Source organism: Hippopotamus amphibius, chromosome X (assembly GCF_030028045.1).
Source record: "Hippopotamus amphibius kiboko isolate mHipAmp2 chromosome X, mHipAmp2.hap2, whole genome shotgun sequence".
Lineage (NCBI taxonomy): Eukaryota > Metazoa > Chordata > Mammalia > Artiodactyla > Hippopotamidae > Hippopotamus > Hippopotamus amphibius.
Genome location: NC_080203.1, coordinates 1,660,763 through 1,682,304, shown reverse-complemented (window position 1 = coordinate 1,682,304; position 21,542 = coordinate 1,660,763). Strand labels below are relative to the sequence as shown.

Sequence of the window (21,542 nt, the reverse complement as noted above, 5' to 3'; positions counted from 1 at the left end):
TAGAAGTGACAGTGTGGCTGCGGTGGCCTGCTTCCTCGGAAGAAGGCCGAGGGGGACGTCGATCAGGGGAGAGCGTGAAGGCCTTGTGTGGCCCTCTAGGGCCCTGAGGCTTTAGCCGGTTGACCGCGGGCGGTCACTAGGTGTCTAAGTGAAGCCCCTATGTATTCACGTTTAGTTTTAGGTAAATGGTCTTAACAACCTAGAGAATAAATCGTGTGCAGTTGAGACAGGAAGCACGGAATGCAGTGTTGGAAGCTTCACAGAACAGGGAGACCAACCCAAGGCCAAACAGAAGCAAGTAGATGCTTTCAATCCTGTCTCTCCATAAGGCTGTTCTCAAAATAGTATTTGAAAATTATTTGAATCATAAGAGAAAACCCAGCGTCGCCCATCTTTCTCCACTCAGTTCTGGCTGAACTGCTATAAAATCTTAATGGAAATTTCTCAACCTTTTGATTTGTACCTATATTGCCTTATCTCTACTTTTTCGTTAATGATATCTTCCACCCTTCAAAGGACCCATTTCTTTCATTTATTCTTTTATTTAGACCACGTTTATATACACTCTGTGGATATTTGCATTTGCTGATTCGGTTTTGTACTGTTTTCTTTATTTTGTTTTTTCATCTCCCAGCTAATTGTCAACAAGAGAGAAAATTTGTTGAATGCTTTTACAAAACTCCAAGAGGCAGATACTGTTATTTTCATTTTGTACATGTTGAAACTGAGGTACAGAGCCCTTGAGTAACTTGCCCCAAGTCACACAGGGTGTAAGTGAGTTCTGCAGGCCTTGAACTTGGGCATTCTGTGGGGCACCAGACCTTTACTTCCATGCCATGCTCTGCCACTGGGAGGAAAGTGAGGTCGTGATCTTGCTCACTGGCCTTTTTCCTGATCCTAGCACAGTACCTGACACACAGTATAAGCTCATAACTAAATGTCAAGTTGAATTTCCATAGTGCCTTAAATACTACTTCATGGTGCTCAGCAAGAGATGCCTTCAGAAATCTGATTCAGGAGGATAGTCTTTATCAAAGGGCTTTATGAAGTGTTATCTTAAAATTTATTTTCCCTAAAGTGTTATGAGTTATTTTTTCTAGACCTTAAAATTTCTATCAATATGATATAATAAACTATCCAAATTTACATAAATATTTTTATGTTCCAAAACTAATGGGAATAGCATGGTGTTATAGAAAGAACATTGGTTTCTAAGTAGACCAAAGTTTGAATCATGCCTCTGCTTCCCAGTTACTGCTTAATCTTGAGCATATTATTTTCCAATGTTGAGCCTCTGTTTGTTTAACTGAAATAGGGGTAATAGAACTCCAAGAGTTGCTCTGAGAAACAGAATATGCTTTCATTATTGCGAGTAGATTTTTAGTATATATTAGTTTCTATGATGATGGGAGGTGGTATACCACAGTGGTTAGACATCAGACCTTGCCTTTTCCCCTTTCCTGTTGATGCAGTAATTTGTTTTCTTTCTCTGCTTTAATTGTCCATTTGTTGACCTCTCCATCTCTCAGTATCTAGTTCATATACGACCTCCCTGTAGTTTTTCCTGACCAGCACTGCAAAATGGAATTCTTGGCACTTTTATCTGTTCTCTTATATATATCTAATGCTTGTTGAACAATTACTAGCTGTTATGTACTCTTCTAAGTATTTTACATGTGCTCATTTAATCCCTTGTGAGGAAAAGGTACTTTTTTTTTCTTTTTACAGATGAAGAAACTGAGGCAAAGAGAAAGATTAAATAACTTCCCCAAGGTCATCTAGTATGTGGTGAAGCCAGCATTCAAACCAGGCAGCCCCCGGTCTCTTAACCACAGACCTATGCTGCTGTAGTTAATTCTCCTTGCTAGAGTCTAAGCTTCTAATAACATGTGCTAAAAACTTTGACTTATTTCCCTTCCTACAATGATCCTTCTAGGAAGATGCTATCTCCATTTTAACTACAATATACATTTTATCTGCATCCATTTTATCTCCATGCAAAACTGAGCCATTGCCTCAGCCTCACCTTTTCAATTTCTTTTATAGTGTCTAGCTTGATGGCTTCATAGTTCACTCCCTTGCTGTGTTTCTCTTCTTTTTTCTTGTTGCTTTGTTTTTGCTAAAATACTCCCTTATAGCTAGTAAGCATGGATAAGGATAATGATGTAGAGATCCCAGAAAGTGTAAGATAATTGAATTTAACTTACTTGTAATGAAGGACTAAAGTTCTTTAAACTATTAGATGGCTCTTACAGAATCTCCTTAAAGTTTCCATATAGTTTCACTTAGTTCCTGATCCTTACCAAATTAGCAAGCTTTTCTTCAAGGACCAGCATGTCTAGTATACATTTAAAAAATGTTATTGTTTTATTGGTTTTCTTTTGCTTATTTATTTCTGTTACGAAAGATTGTTCAGTTTGCCATTTAGGCTTACTTAATTTCAACCACTTGATACGCAAGGAAGCATTTGTGACTTGTGTTGGGAACCTAATGACCGTATTTGGTATGATTTTTATGGCGGAACTTGTTAAAATTTTAGTAATAAAATTGTTGACTCTGGCACACAATCTGTTGAATTGTGTCTAGGGCATGTGAGTAGGCAATGTATTTGTTGGTAATTTTCATATTTACTACTAGTGCTGCATGGCAGATGTATGAAGCATACAAGGTCATCTTTCCCTGTATATAAATAAAAAGAGAAAGGTGGAAGAATAATCAGTTAGCTACATAATGTATGTGTACTGTCTGAAATAGTCTCTAACTTTTTATAACTACTTTTTTAGTCAAAAACAAGCCTTTGGAGAAAAAGAAACACAAGCGTTTTGTTTTTTTTTAACAAGGTCTTTTTATGTTTAAAAATAAAGCTAAAGCAGTCAAAAATCAGAGCTATGAATTCTAAAATTTGTAATGTATTCTTTTTGACATTAAAGGAAGATGTAGATTCCTTCATGAAACAGCCTGGGAATGAGACTGCAGATACAGTACTGAAGAAGCTGGATGAACAGTACCAGAAGTATAAATTTATGGAACTCAACCTTGCTCAAAAGAAAAGGAGGTAAGTGTAAAAATTTCTAAGTTTTTAAAATTAATATTTTAAAAGATCAAGACATAATTTGCATACAGATAAAATGTACTGCGTTGAATGTTCAGTTTGATGAATTTTGATAAATGTATCCACTTCTGTAACCATTGCTCAGATCAATATATGGAACATTATATTGATTCTGTTACCCTAGGAAGTTTCCTCCTGCCCCTTTCTGGCCAACCCTGCCTACTCCCAGAGACAACCACTGTTCTGATTATTTTCACCATAAATTAGTTTTATCTGTTCTTGAACTTCATATAAATGGAAGCATATAGTAACTACTGTTTTATGTCAGGTTTATTACACTTAGTATAATGCTTTTGAGAGTCATCCATGGTGCTGTGTGTATCAGTAAATTAGTTTCTTTTTAGTGCTGAGTCATTTTCCATTGTCTGTGGACGTACCACAGTTTTTGTCTATTTTTATCTATTTGCTTGTCAGTGGACATTTGGGTTGTTTCCCCATTTGGTTTTAAGTCTTTGGGTGAACATATGTTTTCATTTCTCCTGGGTAATTATCCAAGGGGTAGGATCACTGACTTGTATGGTATGTGTATGTGTAATTTTATGAGAAGCTGCCAGAAGTCCTCCTAGGTGGCTCTAGCGTGTTATACTGCCACCAGCAATGTATGGGAGTTCCAGTTGTTTTTCATTCTCACCAGCACCTGGTGTTGTCAGTCTGAAGAGGCTTTTGAACGTAATAGAATGAATATTGAAGTCCTTATTCCAAAGCATCTAGGATCATAACATCTTAAATGTCTAGTTCATTCTTCTCATTTTGCTGATGAGATGAGAGACCCACTGTGGTTATGACTTTCCCGAGACTTCATAACTAATAGGCATAAGGGCAGAAGTATTCTTGCTGCTCAATCCTTTATTCACTTATGTTTTTATAGTAGCTTATGAAGTCAATTCACAGTAATAAATAGTTACAGATACCTGCTATACACGTGTGCCAGCATTCTTCTGTCAGTTAAATATTTATGGAATTCTTAGTTTGGGGTGAAATGAGGTCGAGTATCTGCTTTCAACAGGGATATCGTCTAGGGGCACAATAGGCATGAAAATAAGTACACAAAGTATAGCAGTCAGCGTGTTGTGGTACAGAGTAATGAGTTAGCACAGGGGAAAGGGTGATCTGAATGGGGGACAGAGGGGTTCAGGGGAAACTTGCAAGAGGAGCAGAGGGCTGTGTAGAATTTTGAAGGCTGGTCATGAGTTTAGAGGCAGACAAAAGTGAGGAAAGGTAGTCTGGGCATGAGGGTACCACTTATGCAAAAATACAAAAGTTTGTTTTTAGATGAGAATTCCCTGGCGGTCCAGTGGTTAGAATTCCGTGGTTTCACTGCCGAAAGCGCAGGTTCAGTTCTTGGTCAGGGAACTAAGATCCTGCAAGCTGTGTGGCATGGCCACAAAACAAACAAACAATGAAAACCAAACTGAAACTCTAACCCTAACCCTAAGGGAAAGTTTGTTTTTAAATATATTTTCTCATTTGATTTTGGAGACAGTTGCAATTTGAAAAAGGGCTGGGTGTTAGATGATATGAAAAGTCATCAACATGGACAGATGAAGAGCGTTCATGGAAAAAAAGGATAGAAAACACTATGAACATTATCTTTTATTTGGGGGAAAAATGTGTATGTGCACCGAAATACCTGGAAGAACTGACACTAATGTTAACAGTGATGATCTTTGGGTGGTGGGTAGTGTCGTTTTTCTTATTTTGCTTATCTGTATTCTTAATTCTCTGCAGTGTACATTTACTGCTTTTATAATAAAAGTTTATTTTTATTTGAAAAAGAAGAATAAAGCCATTGGATTTGAGGTCATTTGCAGGGAGGTTATAGATAGAGAAGAAAATGGACGCAGGACCAAGCCTTGGGGAAGTGGAGGGAATCCGTGTGTCAGTCACATTTCTAACTCCAGTGCTGTGGAGGCCTGTGGGATGGCTCCCAGGTCTGAGCAACTGGGAGTCACCACCATCTGAGAAGACTGTGGGTGGAGCAGGTTTGGGGGAACATTAGGAGGAGTTCAATTCTGGACACTTTTGAGATGTCTTTTGGACATCCGGGTGGAGGTGTTAGGTAGACAATTAGCAGTGTGAATTTTGGGAGTGATCTGGGCTGGAGATAAAATTTGGGAGTCATTTAAAGCCAGGGGACTGAATGAGCTCCATCACCAAGAGAGTGCACGTGTAAGTGAAGAGAAGATCAAAGATCCAGACGTGGCAACAGTAAGAAGTTAGGGAGAAGAGGGATAACCAGCAAAAAAACAGACTGAAAAGAAGCTCTTAAGTGAGGTCAGGAAAACCGGGAGATCATGAGATTCTGGAAGCCTAGCTAAGAAAATGTATCATGGAGGAGGGAATGATCTGTGTCAAATGCTGCGGATGGCTCACCCAAGTGGGATAAGTACTGAGAATGGACTCAGACTTCGCAAAATGGAAGTCATTGGTATTCTGGATAGGAACAGTGTTGGCCCAGTGATTCAAAAGAGAATGATAGAATTGGAGACAGTGAATGTGGAAAACTTTTTTGAAGAGTTTTATCCATTTTAATAATGGGTTGGTTATCTTTATTTGTAGGAATTCTTTATATATTGGACACTAGTCCTTTTAGGTTATATGTGAGAAATTTTTCTTGCTTTTGTAATTTTTTTTCCCCTTATGATTTCTTTTGATGAATAGCTCTTAATTTAAATGTTTTAAGTCAAAAGTTCTCTTAATAGTTAGTGCTTTTGGTATATTAAGAAATCCTATTTTGTATTTCATGTTCAAAAAGACATACTCCTCAGTGTTCTTAAGTCTAAAAATGTTTCCTTTTCATATCTAACTTCTTAATCCATCAGAAATTTATTGTTATGTGTGGTATATGGTAGGCTTCCAATTCCTTTTTTAAATGGAAACACTGTGGACATACCGTTTGACTCATCACCACGTATTTATTTATTTATTTAAAATTTATTTATTTAGGCTGTGTTGGGTCTTCATTGCTGCGTGCGGGCTTTCTCTAGTTGTGGAGAGCGGGGACTACTCTTCGTTACAGTGTGTGGGCTTCTTATTGTGTTGGCTTCTCTTGTTGCGGGGTATGGGCTCTAAGGCAGCTGGGCTTCGGTTGTTGTGGCACATGGGCTCAGTGTTTGTGGCTTGCGGGCTCTAGAGCTCAGGCTCAGTAGTTGTGGTGCACGGGCTTAGTTGCTCCACAGCATGTGCAGTCTTGCTGGACCAGGGCTGGAACCCATGTTCCCTGCATTGGCAGGCAGAGTCTTAACCACTGCGCCACCTGGGAAGCCCAACCATTTATTTTTAATATAGTTTGATTTAAGAACCTTTTTCCTTAATGGTTAATGCTTTTTGTATCTTGTTTAAGAAATATCCCAAGTTCATGAAGATATTCTCTTAATGTTTTATTCTCAAAGCTTTATTGTTTTATATTTCACATTTACATCTATAATCTATGGGTTATTCAGAAGTATGTTGCTAAATTTCAAAGTAATTGTGGAATTTTGAAGTATTTTTCTTTGCCCTTTCTGTTTATTATAAATTGATAGTTGTATATACAGTCTTGTTCATAGTCAGGTTTTTCTTTTGTTCCTTTTTCTTTCTTCCTTTTGTTTTTCTTTTGGCAACACTGTTTCTAGCTTTGTGTATTGTTTCTCCATTAAGAGGTAGATAGTATCTTATGTTGTTTTCTTATGTTGATACTTAATCCTAGATCCATTAATTATGTTTTCTTATGTTGTTGTTTTCTTATGTTGTTTTCTTATGTTGATACTTAATCCTAGATCCATTAATTATGAGTTGCAAAATGATGATGTCTCTTTGGTAAAAGTGGCTACAGGAAATCGGCTCACCTCTCAGTTTGTTCCCTTGCAGGATTAACCCTGTAGTTCCTCACACCTCAATAGCTCTCTGCTGCCTGACTGCAAAAGAAGTGTGTATTTTCTCTGGCTACCGAACAGTTAGAGGTGGGAGTGCTAGGCTGCTGCCAGCTTAACCTGAAACAATTTCTATCTTTTTTTTAAAAGGATTTTTAGTCTATTGCATTAGGTGCATGCAATTTGAGAATTATGACGTCTTCTTGGTGAATTTAACCCTATGTAAAATAATACTTATTGTTTTAGTCAGTTTGGTTGGACATTTACAGCTACTCTGGCTTTCTTTTGGCTAACATTTAAAAAAATTTTTTATTGGAGTATAGTTGATTTACAATGTGTTAGTTTCAGGTGTACAAGTAAAGTGGGTCAGTTATACACACATATATATTCACTCTTTTTTAGATTCTTTTCCCATATAGGCCATTACAGAGTATTGAGTAGAGTTCCCTGTGCTATACAGTAGGTTTTTATTAGTTACCTATTTTACATATAGTCATGTGTGTATGTCAGTCCTGATCTCCCCATTTATCCCCCCCCCCTTGGTAACCATGTTTGTTTTCTATATCTGTGACTCTTATTTCTGTTTTGTAAATGAGTTCATTTGTACCATTTTTTTTTTAAGATTCCACATATAAGTGATAACCTATGGTATTTCTCTTTCTCTGTCTGACTTCCTTCACTTAGTATGATCAACTCTAGGTCCATCCATGTTGCTACAAATGGCATTACTTCATTCTTTTTTATGGCTGAGTAATATTCCATTGTATATATGTAACATGTCTTCTTTATCCATTCATCTGTCGATGGACACTGAGGTTGTTTCCATGTCTTGGCTATTATGAATAGTGCTGCTATGAACATAGAGGTGCATGTATCTTTTCCAATTATGGTTTTTTCCAGATATATGCCCAGGAGTGGTGGCTAACACTTTCTTGGTGTATCTTTTCCAGTTCCTTTTCTTTCAACTTATTTATTATTTATATTTGAGTGTTCCATGTAAACAACATATGGTTATTATTTTAAATCCAGCATATCTTTTTAGATAAACTAATTTTTCTTTTTGGATACTTTCAAGATCATCATCTTTTTTGTGTTATCTCACTATAATTTGTCTTTGTGAGGATATCTTTCTTAAATTCTTCCTTAACTAACTATATGTCAGCTTCCTGTAACCATGGATACCTGTGTGGATTGCTTTTATCCATAACGGATTTTGCTTTTGCGGGAGCTGTAAGTCTGTATCAGCCTTGGACCAGTTGAGCCCTATTGCAACTTCTTGCACTTAAATATGTGAGCTCCCCCACTGAGCTGTGAGTCTGGGTCCCAGGCTCAGGTCTACAGCTGGTATTGGCATCTGCCTCGAGGTGACTGCTTTTCTCTAGTCCTCACTGCTCAGCTCAAAGCCTTTTCCATTTTTATTCCCTTTTATTTTTTTCTGAAAGCTCCCTCACCTCTGTGATATAAGCTCTGCAACAAAAACTACTTCTGTGTTTGATTGAGTTGTTTTGCAACAGATGGCTCTGTGTAGTTTGGGTACTAACCTTTTCTTTACACTTCTGTTGTAGCCTGGCATTTATCTTTAATTCTACTTTCAGCTGTATAAAAGTTAATTAGTATTTCATAATTCTTTTGTGGTGATCTCTTTAACACATAAATTATATGTGCTTTATCTTTCTCTAACTGGAAATTTTGTGATTATCATTTTTTCATTTTTTGTATCATCTGTTAATTTTTTTCCTTCTTTCCTTCTGGGATTCCTGTTAATATGGATGTTGACTCTTCCAATTCTGCCTTCCCTTTTTCTTTATTATTTCCTCTCTTCTGCTACTTTGGCAATTTGTCTTTTGGCAATTAAATGGATATCCATGAGTTCTTTATTTCAACCATTACATTTTTTATACCTAGTATTTTTGGTTGGTTCTTCTTTTAGCTACTTGTTTCTTCTTCATATTACCAATATCCTGTGCTTTCTCTTTGAGGTATTTTTAAATACTCACTGTAAAATATTTTACAATTTGATTTTGTTTCATCTGGTAGAGTTGTCGAGTTTATTGTCTATTTTATTTTGCAGTTGAGTTTATTAGATTACCATTCTGTCTTCCCTGTCATCTTATATTCCCTGAGGGATATCACTTCCTTTGGCGGTTATTGTGTGTGGGAGCAGGAGTAATCCAAGTCCCTCCTGGTGGGCAGGGTTTACACTGGACATTCTTTCCCTGCCTCTGTCTTTGGCTGTTTTCACTGGCATCTCCCCTGGGAGGGGGAGTGTGCAAGGGGAACTGCTGGGGGCCAGTACCTGTCTTCTCAGCTCCTCAGCCTGACCTCCCTGCTTCTGGCCAATTCTATTGTTTTTCTGCCCTGTAGCAGTAATGGGGTAGGTAATGTGACTCACCCAGGGCAATTTAGAGGGAGGAGAAACACCTAAAAATTTACTCTTCAGCCTTAAACTCCTCCTTTGAAGGCTTGATCCACTTCTCTTCTGAGCTGCTGTTGTCCCTCACTTCCCTACCCACTCCCAGGACCCAGAGATTTCCATTGTTCACAGAATAACAAAGACCTAGAACTGGCTCAAGTGTCCATTGATAGGAAGTGGGTAAACAAGTTGTGTTATATTTGTAAATGGATATTACACAGTGGTGAAAATGAATGAAAAAATCTTGGGAACCTCAGTTGAGCTATAAAGCAAACCCCAGAAAAATACATACAACGTGAGACCGTTTGTATTAAGCTAAGAAACTAGCAAAGAATATATGATTTAGGGATACACATAAATGTGATGAAACTATTTGAAAAAGTAAAAAAAAGACTGTAAAGACACAGTTCAGAAGAGTTGCTATCTTTTGGGACAGAGCAGAGTGGGGAGGGTGTATTGCTCTAACTTGCACCGTGGCCTTGGTGGTCTGGTTCCTAAGTTGGCTGGGGTTGTAGCTGCTTGATTCATTGATATGATTCATAACTGTAATATTTATACATACAAAAATATATCATAGAAATGATTTACATGACCAAAAAACTTAATCTGGACATACTGTTATGTGTATCAGATATTTTATAAATGAATACATGTACATCTTTCTGGCACTTACCTATATCAGCATATGCAGAAATATGCAAAATTGAGAGATGTACGCCATCCATATTGAGTTGTAAAGAGTTCATAGACCATTAGCCTTCAAACCACACTTTAAAAAAATTAGTGCTAAGTGTATGTTTCTCGATTCTTCACTGGGCTGTGTTACCAGATAGCAATACCTTTTTTTAAGCGTCAGGCTTATCTGACCCATTTGTTGATTCAGTAGCACAGGCTGTAATAAAGTTTGCCACGCTAACCTCCTTCACACATGCTGTGACTTCCTTTATATGATTCAGGAAGTACATTTTCATTATCGTGTTTAAATTTTGTTTACATGCTGATCTCTAATATTTCCTCGAATTATTCTGAAAGAACCACAGCTTTGTTTTTGTATCGTTAGTCTGGTTTGTTACAAATTACACTGTGATTTGACAGGACTCCCAGAACTGTTTTGCACATTTTTTCCATGCAAAACACTTTAAAGACTTGCGCAGCTTCTAATCGTCCAAAAAAAAAAAAAGGCTAAAAATGTTTCATTCTTTCCTCTCTGAGTTTGATTTTGAGTGTTTTCAGCATATTTTTATCTCTGATTGTCTTGTCAAGTGAGATTGATTTCATTTGGGAATTAGTTGCTAGTGGTTTTTAAAAATTATTTTTAATAGGCTTTATTTTTTAGGCCAGTTTTAGTTTCATAGCAAAATTGAGCAGAGGGTACAGAGATTTCCTACATATCCGGCGCCCCCACACACTCATAGCCTCCCCATGATCAACACCCTTCGCCACAGTCGGACTTTTGCTACAATTGATGTGTTGTCACAAACTCCAGTCCACAGTTCACATGAGCGCTCACCCCTGTGGTGTACGTTCTGTGGCTTTGCGCCGGTGCACAGCCGTGTGTCCACCATCGTAGTGTCACACAGAGGAGTTTCACGGCCCTGAGACTGCTGTGTGCGCCACATGTTCGTCCCTCCCTCCCCCTCCTGACCCCCTGGCAACCGCTGATCCTTTTACTGTCTCCATAGTTTGGTCTTTTCCAGAATGTCTTATAGCTGGCATCGTACAGTATGTAGCCTTCTCAGGTTGGCTTCTTTCATTTAGTCATACGCATTTAAGGTCCCTCCCTGTCTTTTCGTAGCTTGGTACATCGTCTCTTTTCAGCAGCGAATACTATTCCATCGTCTGGATGGGCCGCAGTTGATTTCTCCACTTGCCTACCAAGGTCGACTTGGTTGCTTCCAAGTTTTGGCAATTAGGAATAAGCTGCTATAAGCATTTGTGTGCACTTTTTCTGTGGACCTAAGTTTTTAGCTCCTTGAAGTAAATACCAAGGAGCATGATTGCTGTATTATATGGAAAGAGTATGTTTAGTTTTGTAAGAACCTGATGAACTGTCTTCCAGGGTGGCTGTACCGTTTTGCATTCCCTCCAGCAATTAATGAAGATTAACTTTGCTCCATATCCTCACCAACATCCGGAGTTGTCAGTACTCTGGATTTTGGCCCTTGTAATAAGTGTGTAATGGTAGCTCATTGTTCTGATTTGCATTTCTCTGATGACATATGATGTGGAGCATCTTTTCATGTGCTTATTTGCCATCTGTGTATCTTTGGTAGGGTATCTGTTAAGGTCTTTGGTCCATTTTTAATCCAGTTGTTCATTTTCTTATTGCTGAGTTTTCAGAGTTCTTTGTGTATTTTCGATACCAGTCCTTTATTCGATGTGTATTTTGCAAATATTTTCTCCCAGTCTGTGGCTTGTCTTTTCATTCTCTTGACAGGGTCTTGTGCAGTGGAAGTTGTTAGCTTTGATAAAGTCCAGCATATCAATTATTTCTTTCGTGGATTTTGCCTTTGGTGTTGTATCTAAAAAGGAATCACCATACCCAAGGTCACTTAGGTTTTCTCCTGTGTTATCTTCTAGGAGCTTTATAGTTTTGCATTGTACCTTTAGGTACAATGATTCATCTGAACTTAAGTTTTGTGAAATGTGGAACGTCTGTGTCTGGATTCATTTTTTATGTGTGAATGTCCAGTTGTTCCAGACTAGTTGTTTTTCTTGTGGCTATAATACAACTTACTTGTTGAGTCTGATCAGTCTCATCATGTCCATCATTGTTTTCTTAAATCTCTTCTGTTCAAACCAGTGATCCATTTATAATTTTAAGAACAGTTGTTACCTAACTTGAAAAGAAAGTAGTATTTTTCAACATAAAAGTTAAAGAAAAATTACCCAGATCTTAAAAGAATCATGAAACTATACTATATTTTACTGTGGTGTGTTAGGCATTCAGGTGCTTTTACAGTGTGAGAAGCGCAGGCACTAAGAAGCTGTCCCTGCACTTGCTGGTATTGAACTGCCTGTGACCGAGGGAGTTCGTGGTTTCCAGTGGTTTTCAATTTAAAGTATAATATTTGAATGCATGTTATTTTAAAAATTAATCTATTTAAAATGCAATTCTGATTAAATGCAGAACCTCTGAATCACCTCTGCGGAATATGATTTTCTCTAGAAATGTTAACTAATGATGGGTTTGACATATAGAACAGGACTCTGTGCACAGTAGTCATATCATAAATATTTGCTGTTATATCTAAATATTTTAATGAATATTTGTCTGAAATATCTTAGCTATTTTAATAAACAAAATTTATTCAATATCTTACACATAAAATATCTTAACTATTTCATATTTATAAATTGTCCTCAAAACATATCAATAGAAAATGCAAAGCTAGTAAGACTGTGTCCTGGTGCCAGATACTAAGTTAACCTTTTTCTTATTCACAGGCTAAAAGGTCAGATTCCTGAAATTAAGCAGACTTTAGAAATTCTAAAATACATGCAGAAGAAAAAGGTAAGTGCATTTTTGTTTGTAAACATGAGCGAACCGGGATACTTTAGCAGAGACGTGTTCCTTGACTCCTTGGTCACTGGTATTTGAACCAGTGCTGGAAGATGCAGTTTGCCTTCCTAGCACATGTACTGATGTCACAGACAGTGTGCTTCTGTGAGACATGTGGCTTTCTGCCAAAAGTCAGGTTTAATTCTAGGGCCCACACTTCTTGGGGTATTTTACTTATAGGTAGTATTTGCAAAAGTTAAGTGCAATTTGAAATATTTTAAGTACAAAAAGAAAATGTGTAATAGTTTTTGTTGTTATTGTTATTGTTCTTCCTAAGAATAAGGAGTAAGACTTACAGAACTGGAAAGAATTTTAGAAATTACGTTTCAGGTTCTCATTTCACAGCTGAGGAGACATTTGCAAAGAGGTTACACCTGACCAGTGTCACATAGCTAGTTACTAGCAGAAATGAATTTGAGAATCTTCTGAGTCCTCATCCAATATTTGTTACATAAGCAGGCTATAAAAATGAAATTTCATAAGTATATTGTATTTAAAATATGTGTATGTGTATGTATGTGATTTATTACTTGACTAGTAGAATAACTGCATTTCTAGTATGTTCTTTATGTCATGAGCTTTGTAAGAGACTTCAGAAAACTGCCTGGTTGAGAATGAAACACTGATGAAGTGGTAACAGATAATGCTTGTCTAGTGCTTACTCTGTGCCAGGCACTGGGGTGTGTGTGTGTGTGTGTGTGAACTCTGCTTGCCACAGCCTTCGGAGGTCTAGCAACTACCTGAGCCAGAACGCATGCCCTCCCTGCCCAGCCCTCTGACTCCAGCATTCCTTTCTTTACCACTCTACTTACTTAGTCTGTGTGATGGGACTCTTTTATTTTTTTTTTTATTTTTTATTTTTTATTATTTTTTTTTGGGGGGGTACACCAGGTTCAAACATCTGTTTTTATACACATATCCCCATATTCCCTCCCTTCCTTGACTCATGGGACTCTTTTAAATGGCTTAGTTTCAGCTCTGTGAGCTCTCCTTTATGTATTTGATGTTAAAATGGACTGTTTACAGTACTGTCATTTCTTTTTTGAAGGAGTCCACCAATTCACTGGAGACCAGATTCTTACTGGCAGATAACCTGTATTGCAAAGCTTCAGTTCCTCCTACCGATAAAGTGTGTCTGTGGTTGGGGGTAAGTAAACGTAATAGCTGCAGCTTCCTTGGCTGACATTTGTGAGGCAGCGCGTTTTCCCCAGCACAGCAGTGTTGTTGGAGCTGTGGAAAGTGCTCATCTCCCTTGACTGTGCAGGGAATGAAGGGTGGCATTCAGGGCGATCAGGAGTGTGAGGAAATTTGCCACAGAAGCATGCTCGAGCCTCTCCCAGTCAGAACAAAACGTTCCAAAACCCTGCTTCCCCTCCACCTAATGCTTTACCTCTTAAATGTAACAGAAGGTACTTTGGAACCTTAGATGGGCGTTTCTTCATCATCAGAGTTTGTTAGTTCTAGAAAGATCTCTCTGAATTTAAGGGGGAAAAGATTATTACAAAAACCTTGAGATTTGAACCTATTTTAAAAAATCATGTATTTCAATTTTGAGGATTTCATAGACCTTTTCTGTGATCTTTCCTATTCTATTCCTCTCAGTCCCATGGTCAACCAGCCAAGCCATTCCTGACTGTCCAGCTAGCTATCCATAGGTCTTGTTACCTCAGGCAAGTCCCCATACAAAGTAGCCAGTCACGACTGCTTTCAGGTCTCCCAAGTGGGCAGACTTCCGCTTGCTCTGCTATAGTCATCCCTGAGAGGCACTCTAGTGCCATGAAAGAAGAACAGATTGGTACATGGAAACTCACTTCTCTGTCCCTTAGTGCCTCCTCCTGATTTATGTTAGCTGTAATATTTTCAGAGTTTGTGCATTTATTTCTACAAGCGTAATTCCCGTACTTCTTTAGTTTTAGTTCTGTAAATGGAACAGCTCTGCACCCAGTAGTTCAGATCCTAGGGGTTATTCTCCTTGCTTGCTCTTTCCCTTGGCCCACATTTAATCATCAAGTGGGGATACGATGATTCCATAAACTGGACTGGGACAAAAGGCAGCTTTCTCAGGAGAACTATGGCTAGAGCCCACCTTACACGAGGATGAATTCCAAATGGATCACGTGCTTACATGAAATACGGACACTATCAAAGTTCTAAGCCAAGTCACAGATAACTTATTTTGTAGCCCTGGAATAATGATGGTTTTTCAGGCCTCAAAACTCAGAAACCATGAGCAAAGTCAAAAGATAATGAACAGGAAAAGTATTTGTAACTCATATCGCAGGCAAAGGACTAACAGGTTTGCAGGGTGACTTGGAGTTGTGTTTTGGGCATGTCAGTCTTGAGATGCCTATTAGACTGTCAAGTAGAAAGGCTGATAAGGCAGTGTTTGAGGAGTGAGTCAGCCAAGAAGAAATACTTGGCACGGGGCACTTCCTGAATGAACAGTTGATGTTTTTTGACACAAATGAAGTGTTTTTAAATGTATTCTATTTTCTCTTGTTAAAAGTAAGCAAAGTGTAGAAGTTTTCTGGAAAAAAATGTAATAAGAAGCTTCAGTAATTGAGAAATAAGATTGTGGGTCTGGGTTTGGAGAGGCATTTACTTTGCACTGAGTATTTTTAGTCCTGTCTGAAATTTTATACAGTCAGTAAGTATGTAGCACGTACTTTGTCCTAAGCACTTTCATGTTGTCTCATTTAATTCTTAAAACAATCCTTTGAGTAATTTTTAAATTCCATTTATCAGATGAGAAAAGTGGTTCAGGAAATGCCCGGTGGTAAGTCAGGTGATGGGAGTATGACTCCCCCTCCAGTGTGCCTGTGTCCCCAAGTGTCAGCAGTTACTCTGGAGGTAGGAAGGGGGCAGTAAAAGCTAGCTGTTTCTGTTAATGGATCACATGCAGATAATATGTATGGTTTTGAAAACTTTTGGTATCTTAAGCTCAGAAACAACTATTTCAATTGATTCAAACGTAATACTGTTTAGTGTCACAGTGGAGGTAGTAGAAAGATAGGATTTGGTAATTAAAGATACTGGTTCTTATCCTAATTCTGACATTTATTGAGTATCTCTGAAAGCACAGGTAACCTGACCTCTCAGAGCCTCTGTTTTCTTAACTGTAGAGAAGATAAACTTGCCTCACCAGGGTTGTTATCAAGAGTAAATGATATAATGTACGTAAATATATTCTCTTAACCCAGGGGTCAATAAATGTTCTGTTAAAGGCCAGGGTAAATATTTTTGGTTTTGCAGACCACACAGTTTCTGTCACAACTAGTACTTAGCTCTGCCACTGTGGCGTGAAAGTCTAAGTGAATAGAGAATGGCTGGGTTTCAATAAAACTTAGGACAAAAGGTGGCGCAAGGGCTGTAGTTTGCCAGCCCCTCCTCTAACCTGTAAAGCACTAGGTAAGTGTTTGATAATTGTCATGCTTTTCTCTCTTCAGGCAAATGTAATGCTTGAATATGATATTGATGAAGCTCAGGCATTGTTGGAAAAGAATTTATTGACTGCCACAAAGAATCTTGATTCTCTTGAGGAAGACCTTGACTTTCTTCGAGATCAATTTACTACCACAGAAGTCAGTATCCTTTCCTAAAAAAAGGCAAAGGGAGGAAAGGAACAAGATGTTTTTAACATTCTCACATGCATTGCTTTAATGTGAAGAATGTCTTTGTTCTTAGACTGATGTTAACTTGCAGATTTTATGGGAGTAGGAAATGACATATTTGGAACTAATACTTAATAAGTTTATAGACTAATCTCAATTTGAAGTGTGAACGTGTGGAGACAGCAAATTCATTTTAGCAGATGAGTATTAGCTAGTTAAGTAGTGTATTTATTAAGGGTCTCCTGTGTTCCTGCAGCCATGCTGAGCTGTACAGGGCATGGGCTGGTGAGGGGATCGGTGCAAAAAAGAAGAAGAGTGGCAAAGTCTTGCTCTCTTAGAACTGCACGTGTGAAACAGCTGAATGATCGTCTCATAGCAAAATATAAGTTAAGTTCACTTCATGTATTCAGTACTCAGGCAGTTTAAAGTTAGGGAAGGATAGGTTTGAGCTGGAATTAGTTCAGAGCAGGCTTTGAGAAGATAGGAATGAGACTGTATTTAAAGGTAGCGTAGGATTTATATCAGCAGAGAGAACGGGCAGGGGTGGGCATTCTGGTCAAGGGGGAGGGCTTGCTTGTTGAAACCCAGCTCTTGACCTTTTCTCTCTGACCTGTGTCTCCTCCTGGTTCCGGTCACAGTCATTGGCCCCACACAGTCACCCAAGACAAACCTGGGAGTTGACCTTCACTCCTCTCGCTTTCGTCACCAGAAGCCGACTAGTCACCAGATTCTTGTCAGCTTTCCCTTGTAAACCTCTCTTTCCATTGCTGTGACCTAGACTCAGTAGTTTCCTAGTCTGTTTTCCTCACAGCTGTCCTTCACACTGTCTCCACCGTGAATTCACCGAGTCACACTTCTTTTTATCCCTCTGGTTATAATGCTTCAGTGCTTCTCTGTCACGTGGAAGGTATGCACACGGGCACTCTGTGACGTGTTCCCCACCAGTCTTACCTTGTGCCACTGACTCCGTCCTGTCTTGGCCCTCCACCAGCGCACCCGAGTTCCAGATAACACCGATCGGTTTTTCTCACCCCGCAAAATGTGCTGTGTCGTGTGTGTGTCCACACTTGGCTCCTCCTCCCTAGACTGATTGCCCCCTGTTTACCTGGGTTCCTCTGTTCTTCATATTTCAGCTCAAGCAGCAGAACGTTTCCGAACATGTTCCAGTCCTCTCAGGGTGTTTTGTTGTTCCTCTGTGCTTCCTCACCACTTGGCACATAGTACGTTATTTGTTTTTCTCGTCAGACTGGGAGCTCTTCGAGTGTAGCAGCTCCACTTTCTCTCTGTCCTCCACAGCACATAGCACATGACAGGTGTTGAGTGGTTGGGTGAGGGAAGGCAGGCCTGTTTGAGGCCTATAGCAGGGGTTGGCACGTGACTGATAATGAGGAGACTTCATTCAGAGAAAAAAAAAAACTATAAAACTCCTAGAAGATAACATTGGAGAAGATCTAGATGACCCTCAGTATGGTAGTGACTTTTTGGATACATCACCCAAGGCATGATCCATGAAAAAAATAATTGATATTTGAAGGCCTTCGCAGGGTGATGCTTCTGGAAGGGAGAAGAAGTAGATGCTTAATAAATTGGGTGAATGTCCTTTTAGCCAAATGGAGGATGAGAGATGCAGTTAGTGATGATTAAATTGTAATGATGGAAACACTGTACGTCAGGGTATGCTGTCCACCACCTTCGACATATTACGGCTGAGGGGCTCTCTTTAAAACTATTGGCAGTGTCAAGCACATATTTGTTAAATATAATAGCGTAGTTGACTAAATGTGCTAAACAATTATTGATTTCAGGCCTGGACTTGGTTTTGGTGTAATTTTGTTCCAGTCTTTTCTTGGTAGACGATACTGTACCTTGCTGTAGTCACTAGTTTTTCGTGTGTGACTTCTGTCTTTGATTCAGTGTGTGAGTGAATACTTAGTCATTGAACGTCACCTTTAGAATTGCGTTTGCATTTTCTTTGACAATTCTTGCAGATATGGCCAGGGTTTATAATTGGGATGTAAAAAGAAGAAACAAAGATGATTCTGCAAAGAACAAAGCATAATGCTGGCAATTAAAAATTTGGTTCAGTTTTCCAAACATGTTATTTTAAATACCCCAAAGTTTATCCTTAAAAGTTGACATAACTCTAAATGACTTTTAACAGCAAGAATGATAATTAACACTTAAAAAAAAAGATAAACACCACTTTATTTATTTATAAAAACAAAATTAGTTTCAAATATTTTATGAAATTTGCAGTATTTTTATTTTTATTTTTTGCATTTCCAACAAATTAAATGCTGCTTTCATGATTTTGTTTGTTTGTTTGTCATAAGAAAAGTCTTAGCTGAAATGGCTGAAAGCTGTGAGATGCAATGGAAGCTGATTTCTAGAGAGTTTGGCACAGTTTACTTTTTCTTTATTGGCTGGTGTTACTCTCACTTGTGATGTGGTTAAACCAGTTTAGAGGTAGGAAAAACAGTTTGAGTATTTGAAAACTTGTTTCTCTTTAGTGCAGGTGGGGCTTTATGGCCCTCTATTGCTGTTATTTGTCCTATGTAAATGCAGTTTCGTGAATAACTGCTTAGCCAATAACTATTATAATATTCTGTACTTTTCAGGAAATGGTAGTTTGCATTCCTAAACAGTAAGAGGGCTATTGAGACAACACTTTTTCTAACCCGATATAAGTGCATAGAGCCTTTGCAATGCCAACATAAAGGAGATCTTGGCCAACATGAAATAACAAAATACCCTACTGAAAACTCTTGCCTGAGGCGATTTTGTACTTCCTACCAGTTCTCCAAAGCAGCTGAACAGGAATGTTAAGATAAATATAAATCTGCTATGGTTTAAAAGAGTTGTGAGCTTTTTTATTCATGGTAAAACTTCTTAAGAGTAGTAGAAGATCCCTGTGGAAAGCCATTGGTACAGCGGCTAGTACTGGGTGACACAGATTCTGGTAAAAACACAAATGTATTATTCCATCTCCACGTAGTACAGAGTATACTTGTACAATGTTTTGTGCTTGTATTTCATGATATTAAAACAGTGAAGTTAAGACTGTGGCACAGTACCTTTTTTCATGTTATTCTTTCTAAAATGAACATGGGTCTTTTCACATATTTGTAAAGTTTGTTTACTTCCACGTGTAACCAGCTGTGTCCCAAGAACCTCTTACATTTGTAGAAACAACATAAGATCCCTTTGGAAGGAAAATAGATAAGCAAACATTTGAGAAGTTAACTATGAAAGATACCGAAGTTCCTTGTCAGTTTTTCTTTCATAATTTTTTCTTTGCTAATTTTAAATTCCCATATTTTAGAATTTGAGGTTTGTTTGTGGACATCTTGATATATTTTAAGTGGTACTTTTTCCCAGACTTTATTATGGCAAGTAAATTGGTATAAAATGTCCCTGTTAATGTTAGGATAGGAATGATTTGCTCACAAGATCTTAATTTTGTCTTACTTTAAGTCCATGAAAATCTAAATATGAATTTTTAGGTATTCCAGGCAATATGAAGAAACTGCTTTTTAGAAAAGTGAATTAAAGAGCAAAAATTAAGTTAATTACTCAACAAATATACATAAACACCCAGCTTGTGTCAGAAACAGTATTAGGCCTTTGCCAGATTGTTTCTCTTATGATAGTTTACATTTTCAGAGTAACGTAACCATCCTGATTTGACATGATATTTTCAAGCTTAATGTTAGTATAGTTATACCGGAAAGGGTAATGAGCGCAAGGTCCGCTACAGGATTGATGCTGAAATGCAACTGAAATTTAACAGTTTTTCCTTTGTAAAGTGTTCCTTTGAGAAAGTTTAGAAAATAGGAAAAAAAGACATTTAAGTTCCATTTGAAGTCCCCCTTAATGATTCTGTGGCTTCCATTTCTTTTTCTCTGCATAGGTTTTTAAAAAACATAATTGAAATAATTTTATCTGTATAATTTTCATCCTAATTTCTTATTATGGAATGTGGTTATCCTATAGTGCTTTTAAATTAACATTATTTTTCTGGTTTCATAGTATCCTAACAGGTAAACTCTAGTAAACTGTGATTCACAGACAATTGTTTTAAAATTTTTTTCTGCAAGTAAGAAATAATTTAGCAGTTTACATTTTTACAGAAGTATTTTTCTTGTGTTTAGGATTTTTCCTGAGATTAGATTACCGAGAATGGAATTATAGAGTCAGAGATTACAGCATTTTATTTTGGCGGGTTAACTGAGAGCGGTTTGGCCAGTAGCGATAGCAGGGAACGATGGGAAGCACAGTTGATCGTCCCGGCTGCCCCGACCCTCCTCTGCCTTATAGACGCTGATCGCCACAGCCACAGTGAAACCCAGATCTGGTTCCCGGGTGAGTTTCCTTCCCTCGGTACCATGCTGCCTTGCTCTTCTTTAGAAATACCTAAGAATTAATTAAGTTCAGTCCCTTAATGAATGAATACTCTCCTTTCTTTGTGTGTGTGCTATTCTCTGCCCTAAACCTCATGATACCTTTAAGGGTCTTGAAGCATTTCTTACAGGTTTGTCTTGGTTGCCTCTGATCCCGTATGTCGCCAGGTCTGTGTCTGTTTGGTGCTGATGTGGGGTTGTGTTGTCTCTGAACACTCTGCCGACACCGTGTGCAACACTCATCGCAGCTGGTGTTGGGTTTGACTACACATTTAAACTTAACAAGACCTGGACAGGGCATGTCTGACGCCAGTTTACTCTGAAGGACACAGGACAGGCAAGGCACCATGCCAGGGGGCAGCTTTAGGCACAATTGTTTGTGGAAATTCTTGCAGCATTCCTCACAGGTGACACAGATGGGTGCAGGAGCCGCCCTGGCTTAGAAGCCTTCAGAGAGCACTCTGTCTTGTATATAGCCCCCCGTGCGTAGCCTCAGTCCCAGCCAGGGTCATGGCCCAGGAACAAGAGGCCCACTGCACTCAGGGACCCTGAGCTGTGACTCCCAGCAGGTGTTTACATGCAGTCACAGCCCT

At 38.4% G+C, this 21,542-nt stretch overlaps 1 protein-coding gene across 2 annotated transcripts in view; it reads left to right on the top strand.

Moving 5' to 3' along the window:
* VBP1 (VHL binding protein 1) overlaps positions 1-19,604 on the top strand; it is a 48,519-nt gene extending 28,915 nt beyond the window's left edge. For both annotated transcript variants that reach the window (XM_057718550.1, XM_057718549.1), the window contains 5 exons: positions 2,931-3,055; positions 12,824-12,890; positions 13,987-14,085; positions 16,385-16,523; positions 18,538-19,604. In XM_057718550.1, the coding sequence (XP_057574533.1) occupies positions 2,931-3,055; positions 12,824-12,890; positions 13,987-14,085; positions 16,385-16,523; positions 18,538-18,608 (501 nt within the window). In that variant the 3' untranslated portion in view covers positions 18,609-19,604. The remainder of the gene's footprint in view (positions 1-2,930; positions 3,056-12,823; positions 12,891-13,986; positions 14,086-16,384; positions 16,524-18,537) is intronic.
* The last annotated feature ends 1,938 nt before the right edge of the window (positions 19,605-21,542 follow it).